Source organism: Rhipicephalus sanguineus, chromosome 5 (assembly GCF_013339695.2).
Source record: "Rhipicephalus sanguineus isolate Rsan-2018 chromosome 5, BIME_Rsan_1.4, whole genome shotgun sequence".
NCBI classification, from domain to species: Eukaryota; Metazoa; Arthropoda; class Arachnida; order Ixodida; family Ixodidae; genus Rhipicephalus; species Rhipicephalus sanguineus.
In genome coordinates this window covers 62,789,460-62,797,017 of record NC_051180.1, presented here as the reverse complement: position 1 = coordinate 62,797,017, position 7,558 = coordinate 62,789,460, and the positions used below count along the sequence as shown (strand labels likewise).

At 47.0% G+C, this 7,558-nt stretch overlaps 1 protein-coding gene across 1 annotated transcript; it reads right to left on the bottom strand.

Moving 5' to 3' along the window:
- On the bottom strand, window positions 1-4,787 carry LOC119394689 (uncharacterized). Its single transcript, XM_037662002.2, has 4 exons — window positions 4,702-4,787; window positions 1,935-3,484; window positions 942-1,110; window positions 1-59 (listed from the first exon to the last, which is right to left on the bottom strand). The coding sequence occupies exons 2-4, from the start codon at window positions 3,390-3,392 to the stop codon at window positions 1-3; spliced, it is 1,686 nt and encodes a 561-aa protein (XP_037517930.1). The 5' UTR covers window positions 3,393-3,484; window positions 4,702-4,787.
- Window positions 4,788-7,558: the final 2,771 nt, after the last annotated feature.

Below are 7,558 nucleotides of genomic sequence, written 5' to 3'. Positions count from 1 at the left end.
CTATAGGGCAGGTGGCCCTGACGTGCAGTGGCGTGCAGATGCGGCAACGACAACGAAGTCTGTAGATGCGCAAACGGAGCGAGTGTGTGAGCCATCAGTAGATTTTTGAATGTCAAGGTAGCGGCGTCCTTTTCGTTCCGTCTCTCGCTACACGAGTTTCACAAAGCTGATAACCTGATGGATTTACTTAGAGGGAAGCCAAACTGGTCTTAGAATTCGGCGAAACTTCGTGGTTGATAAGGACAGACATTATTGTCAATAATGTTGCGATTATTTCCGCAATTGTTGCAGCAGGAGGTTTAGAATATGTGAAACAAAAGTTTGTCTAGCTCCACCCAAGTGAGCATGTCGAAAGTGTGAGCGTTGAAATGAACGAACTGGAACCATGTCATCTTTGATTCCAATGGCAGAGCCGCGCTGAACTCCCGACTGAAGGTTCCCGCCACTCACTGATCCGAACCAACTTCGAGAGCGCTGTTTATGTACCAGAGGTTCAAGTAAGTATAGCGACGCTGAAAGTTCTGCAGCTGGATTACAATACATATCTGCCATAATGAAAAACAGCCAAGTGCAACGTGAACAAGCATCTCTCGTATCTTCAACTCTGTCCTTTATGACTAGTTCCAGGTGCACATCGTTGTCAGAGCTAATCGCAGAAGCCACGCTTCAACAGATGGGCTGTTGCAGACGATGCAGCATAACGAAGATGACAACACCATGTTTGCTCAGCGTCTCAACAAGCCCTGCATCCACAGCCACTGTTCCTTGCCAAAAAAAATGCTGCTTGAATTCAATTTCGAGAACTCTGACATCAATTTTCGAATTCAGTGAGGATCAAACTGTGATTACACACTTCAAAGTCTTTTTTTTTTTTCTTAAGTGCTTCACCTTCCCTTCAAGAGACGGTACACAAACATTCAAGCATTGCAGCACATACTCACCTTGGTCATGTTCAATGCGCACATGCCGTACAAAGCCGTTGAGCTTGAAAGTCAAACTGAAGATGTAGTGCTCATCAGAGCTGTCACGCACTACAAATGAACCATCCGGTTCATGTGCTAGCAGCCGTTCAGCTGTCTCTCCACTGATGGGGCCCCAGTACCAACCACACTGTACAGGAGAGACATAAGATCAAGTTTTCAACACTTCCCCAGTTTACGGAACTAACATGACCAGTATGAATAAGAACATGCCAGAGATGCAAGTAGGATTGAAGAGACATGAATGGCAACATTTTTTATATATGCATGCCTACTAATGCTGTCACAGCACTTTTTAGAACAAGATCAAAATTTTTCTCAAACTAGGTAAGATACCACCTCATAAGAAGGTAGTAAGATAGTACAATATATTTTAATGCTCGAGACTTAGGTGAGCCTAATCATGCGAAAACTAACACGAACGTAATCGATAGCAACATGTCGGGCATGCAAAAAAATCGTTGTTGACCCAAATATCGCAGCATTTAAATTTGAGTGCGCTATTGCTGTCAATATCTGCAAAATATTGTTAAGTATGATATTGTGTTGACATTTTGAACACTGATGATAGCGCTATTTTATATAACTGGTGCTAATAATGTTTCTTGAATCATTTGTTTCATTCACTACGTTCTTTTAGTATCTACATCATATACCAAACCGTAATGCACAAATCAGTATGCGTGTACAAACCAATATTTTGGAAAAGATCATAGGATCTGAGCTACAGCAAGCAGTGATGGCTAAACTTGAAGAAGCAAAGCAAATACTGCAGACAAGTGGCAGGAACTTCTGTACAGCATGTCACAATCTTCACAAGATGCGCTCAAAAAGATTTTCTGAATGCTGAACTATCAAGAAGAATATGGAGCGCCTGCGGCTGTAAAGAACTCTGTTATGGCAGCTCGTCAGCCTAAAGCATGACCTTGGCCATCTACTATCAGAGGCACTTACATCTTTAACTTTCTCGATGCTTGATGCATAGTCGAGGCTCTTCCTGTCCGAATCATCTGAGGCACAGCTGACTGCGTCGGCCCTGCCAAAGTGGTCACACAGTGTAACGGTGGCATTGCCTGGAAGTGGAGGCAGTGCCCGCACGGCATATGGACTGGTCGCCTTCTCACTGCATCGGACCACCTCCTCTGGATAGGGATCCGTCTGGCTCGAACTGTTCCGCACCGATGGTGTGGCACTAGATCCCTTGCGGAAAACATTCAGCAGCGCATTGGGTAGAGTGAACGAAAAACGCCTCTTTGATGATGATGCTCTTTCAACAGGCCGTGACACACTCTGACCTCTAGCACCCAAGCAAGAGCCCAGCGAATGCCGCAAGGACGCTTTTCCGATGGGCCCGGACAGCTCTTCAATGCCATCACAATTGCTGCGTGTACCGATTTCCTCCGAGCAACATCTCTCGGCGCGAGAGTTTTCTTTTCTCTTCTTGCTCTTAAGGTGCTTCTTCGACTCGACGGTGGTGGAACGTGATCTGCGGCAGTTGCTACACGAAGATGAGGATTTCTCTTCTTTAATCACATGCGTGTCTGTGTCCCTCGACGCTGTTGAGAATGGAATGGGACTGTTTGGGCTGCTGTAGGGCATCTGAGGCAGCAGCTCGCGGCCCTCTTCACTCGAGCCGAGTACCTGTGACGGCGTGCTCCCCGGACGGCTGATAATTTCGGGCCTTTCGAATGGAGCCCCAGTCGAACAAGCCGAGTGGGCAGAATGCACAGAGTGGACGGATCCTACCGCAGCACAAGGCTTCAGTGCTTTCGGCTTCAGGACAAGCGTGTAGTTGGAAGGCTCATCCAAGGAGCAGCGTGACCTGGAGGCTTTTGTTGCCGAACCGTCGGTTCGACCCGACGCGGATGCTCGGCGGCTGCCTGCATCGGAAGGCGATGACTTTGCGGTGGCACCGTGTGAGTCGCAGCAACACGTGGCTTCGAGACGGCAGCGTGGACTGGAGACCTGGCATGAGTCGAGAGACAAGCAAGCCATGTAGACACTCAGAGGCAATGCCCCTGCACTTTCCGTGGACGGCCAATCGGCAGACAAGGTCGAAGCTGCAGCACTTCCGGTGGCGCCACACTCTTCGACGCTCGAGGATGGTGGTCGGGCTGACGGCACCCTTGCTTCCCATACTCCGATGTTCTGATGGCCAGAAGGTGGGTGGAGGTCAACTTGAAAAATGACGGGGTGGCCGGAATGACGCGGTTGTTCGGTACTGCTCTCTTGGGCCTGGCCGCTGGCATGGCGTTCTTCCCGAGCGGGTGCATCACGGAAGTCGAGGCTTCCCGGGGAAGCCTGTTGGTCCATGTCACGCGGTGAGCTGTGCAGAAGGCAACCGACCAGGGCAGGCCATAGGTGAAGGGAGACTCGGTGTTCCTGTTGTTCACAGTGAGGCATCGTTGGCATGGCAACAGCTGCCTCCAGGCACAATAGCCGCTACCAATGGTGCCGCCATTGTTGGTGGCCTCGCTGATGAGTCCTCAGAAATTTGAGAGATCCTTTTTCAGGAACACAAAAAAAATAAATGTGTAAGAAGACTGTAACAATAAGTAGGAAACCACCACTTACAAGAGAAAACAGTTCAAACCATCCACACTTTGAAGCAAAAGTACAGCACTCAAAAACTTAGCCGTGTTCAGCGGAACATTATAAGGTGTAGCAGTACGTACAGGTTTTCCATAGATAGCACACTACTGTACAGTCAGGCTTGTAAACTTACACGCATTGTATGAATACAGTACTGTAGGAAAACCTAATCTGATGGCCACCTTTCCTTTACAAAATGAGAAAGCACATGCACACCGGCAGTACCGAAAGGCCCGATGAAAAGTTGGTTTGCGCCAACCACAATAAAGCTAAAAAAATATTTACTTTCGGGTTCTCGTTTTAACGTTTTAAACAAAAGTGAAGTTCAGGAACCAGCGACGAACCAACAAAGGCGCACCTACTTCGTACTACTTTCAAACTTACGGTGACGTTCAAAATTCAATAAACGAAAGCAAGTGGCTCGTCAAATTTCTAGATACCACGAGATCTGCCTGACCTAGCTAACTTTAAGCAGTCGAGACGCCAAAGGCTGGAAAAGCGTGCGACGTATTGATCTTTGCGCGTAACTCTCACTGCAATCAACTATTATTTTCAATATATTACGTGAAAAGTACTGGACATGTTTAAAACTGCTCAAATGAGTAGAGGGTACTACTTCCTAAAGCTCGGGGAAGTTCAAAGTTCGTAACCATAAGCGCGGGTTCCAAATAAAATGGAAGACGTAAACACATCATCAGATCAGGTTTTTACATTACAACTTAGCGTTATCAAATTTCACGAGCTACACAAGGAAAGCGCGCAAGAAAGCACCAGACAGCGGAAGGACGCAAGTTCTGAAAGTAAGAGCTAACGGTATTGATGGCATATTTATTACTTGGCCAAACATACACAAAGAATAAAAATCACCGTCTTTGAGGAACAATAAAGAAACTCTGGCTGTTCTTGTTCAACTGTACTCACCTCCAGGAACGCGGAATGAACAGAGGCACTCGTTTCAACGAGGAAGTGGTACTCTACTGAGTTTACAAACTGAACACACGATTACGACACCGAAGGAATGCAGCTAACAAGCAGGTTTCGCTTCATCCATAACAAATGAGACGGAATACATTTAAGCAGCTTGCTAAACGAGAATCAATCTCATAAGAGCGATCACAGGTGGACTGACCTGGTAAAGCCTCTTATTTGGAGGCAACTAAACGACGACGACAAGGAAATTTACCACCCGCAAGAGGCAGCCATTCCGAAATGAACTCATTGTTGCCGGATGGCCGGACCGCCGCACGATACAACCATACAACCATGGATGGAGGAAACCCTATGGGTGGAAGACAGAGTTGGCGCCAAAATTTGAATGCTGTGTATCAGATCACATATGTGCACACAAAACATCGAAGAAAAACATCATCATTCAAACATCCTCAGACCACTTATATCACTGCTGCTGGACTTCAGAGAACAATGATGCTGAATGGACTCCAAATATTTGTAAATCTAGCCTGGCCTCGCCTCGCATTGCAGCGCAGAAAACTTTGCAACATTCTTAATATGGTAAAGTCGTTTAGTATTCATTGGGCCGACGAATATTACTAGACGAGGAAGCAAAGATTAGCACGTGCCCTCACTGTCTTACATCCTGCTGGTTCAAAGGATGAACCCCGGTGGGACAAATAATTAAAACAAACTCACAAAACACTGGGTCCTCGATCAGGGGCGTAGCCAGAAATCATGTTCGGCTTTTTACGAATGTTTGTGCGTGTCTGTATGTGTGCTGGGCGTGTATATATGGACACGCCCAGCAATTCAAATCTTCAATTTATTTTCTTTAATTCGAAGCGGAGGGGCTGAACTACCCCCCCCTCCCCCATAGGCCTGCGTACGAGGGGGCAGGAGGGGCGGCCGCCAGAGGTGTAGGAAAAACTATTTTTCGGTGGGGGAGGGGGGGGGAATAAGGGATGCAACTTCCTTGATCTGAAGTGGGGGCCGCGCAGGCAGGTGCCACCGCCTGGCTACGCAACTGGCGGCCGCCCCCCAAATCATCCAAAGGGGGGTGCCAATTCTCTCCCATACCTTTACTAAGTCGGCCCATTCACGTCATTTTCTACTGTGAGGAAAAGGGTTATGGCTACGCATACATTTTGACAATAGTGGCGACCAAGGACCCAGTAGCATAGCCAGAAATTTTTTCGGGGGAGGGGGGGTTCAAACCTCCCCAAAATTTTTCAATTTTGCATATGTATATAAGCACGCACACATACAAACGCACGCACGAACATGCATTGAAGTATGGTTGTACCCCCCCCCCCCGAAACAAATTCTGGCTACGACTCTGGCTGGCATGTCTATATATATATATATATATATATATAAATCAACGTGCGTCGTGCTCTCTCTTGTTCCCGTGTGTGTGTGTGTGTGTGTGTGTGTGTGTGCGTGCGTGTGTGTGTGTGTGTGTGTGTGTGTGTGTGTGTGTGTGTGTGTGTGTGTGTGTGTGTGTGTGTGTGTGTGTGTGTGTGTGTGTGGTGTGTGTGTGTGTGTGTGTGGTGTGTGTGTGTAGAAGCTCGAATCGCAATTGTTAACAATTCAAAAGTATATGCTTAACAGTGGCTAATTATAACAAAAGTTCAAAAGAAAACAAAAGCTGGCATACGCATGACCAAGCGTCGGTGGTACGTCCCGAGAGTCAAGGCGTCGAGCCAGTGATGCTACCGAGGACTTCTGATACGGAGCAATTTTTGGAGCAGCAAAATTTTCGTTTTGGAGCACTTTGGAGCAGCAAAATATTCATCTTGGAGCACTTTGGAGCAGATAATTTTGCATGTGGGAGCACTCTGGAGCAGCGAATTTTACATCCTGGAGTGCACTACAGAAGCATATTGCAATAACATTCAAGCACCAGAATATTACTATGGGGCTCTTATGAAGGTTAGAAATATTTCGATTTATTGCAAATCTCATGGAAAAAAATCATCTCAGGAGAACTCCATACTTCACTCGCTAATTAAAAAATAACGGCTCATGCAGTTGAGTGTTCTGAATTAACCTCTTCGGCGATTATTTTCGACACTAGCAAATAAACAGAATACCAGATCAATAAAATTGCACTTTATGAAATAACACTCTAAATACATCTATGTGGTTATCAGCAGACATTGTAGACAAACGCCGTGATGTACAGCAGGGCCTCAATGCCAAAGAGCCACACTGTCCCTAATGCATTCCCCTAAGAAAACTCCAAGGCGAAAGCCAGGTTCTTTTTCTTCTCGATCGACGGGTTGATCCTCCCCCTCCTTCTCTGCAAGCTATCTGCATCTCACCTGGTTTTGCGCTAGCTCCATGATCGGCGCACCGATTACGGAAGCAGTGTAAAGCGACAATGTCGTGATGGCGTCATCACATGACACCACGATATATGACGCCATGATGACGTCACAAGTTTTGACGATCTATGACGTGATGATGACGCTATCACATGATTATATTTTGCATCAATCGATTGACGCCACGGACGGTCAATTTTCGTGTTTGATAAAGCATCTGATGCTTTCGCATTAATATTGCGTATTGAACGTTAACAACCTGGCCTTACATACCAAACTGTCCTCCACCATGTCACCTCCTTGCCATGCGCGAAACAGCTTCGCTTATCATCCACTTCACAGAGTGAAATGGCTCCTCAACTTTTTTAAAATGTTTATTGTGATAACAATTATATGGACGCTCTCCGCGGATTTTTGCCGTCGCCATCGCCGTAATTTTCTGTATAAATATCAAATAAATAACATCACCTCGCGCATTCCAGCCGCGGGTGAAAGCTCGCGAGCGCTGGCGACGAACGCGGCTGAAGAGGAGATTAAGCTAGCCGGCCGTCTGTCTCCGTCGCACGGACAGCGCATGAGATAACATCTTCCCGCGTGCAGGCCTGCCGTCGATTGCTCATCAAACAGAGAGGAAACGACCCCCGCCCGTCTTTCGTAATGAGCATGAAAGGACGCCAGGGGAGCGGGGGGGGGGGGGGGTAGGGG

Excerpts from the sequence above, each read along its gene's own strand:
- LOC119394689 (XM_037662002.2), bottom strand. The coding sequence starts at position 3,392 with ATGCCAACGATGCCTCACTGTGAACAACAGGAACACCGAGTCTCCCTT. Across the intron at positions 1,111-1,934 it reads GCATCGAGAAAGTTAAAGAT|TGTGGTTGGTACTGGGGCCC; the intron begins GTAAGTGCCTCT and ends TCTCCTGTACAG. Across the intron at positions 60-941 it reads GCGCATTGAACATGACCAAG|ACTTCGTTGTCGTTGCCGCA; the intron begins GTGAGTATGTGC and ends GCGCATCTACAG.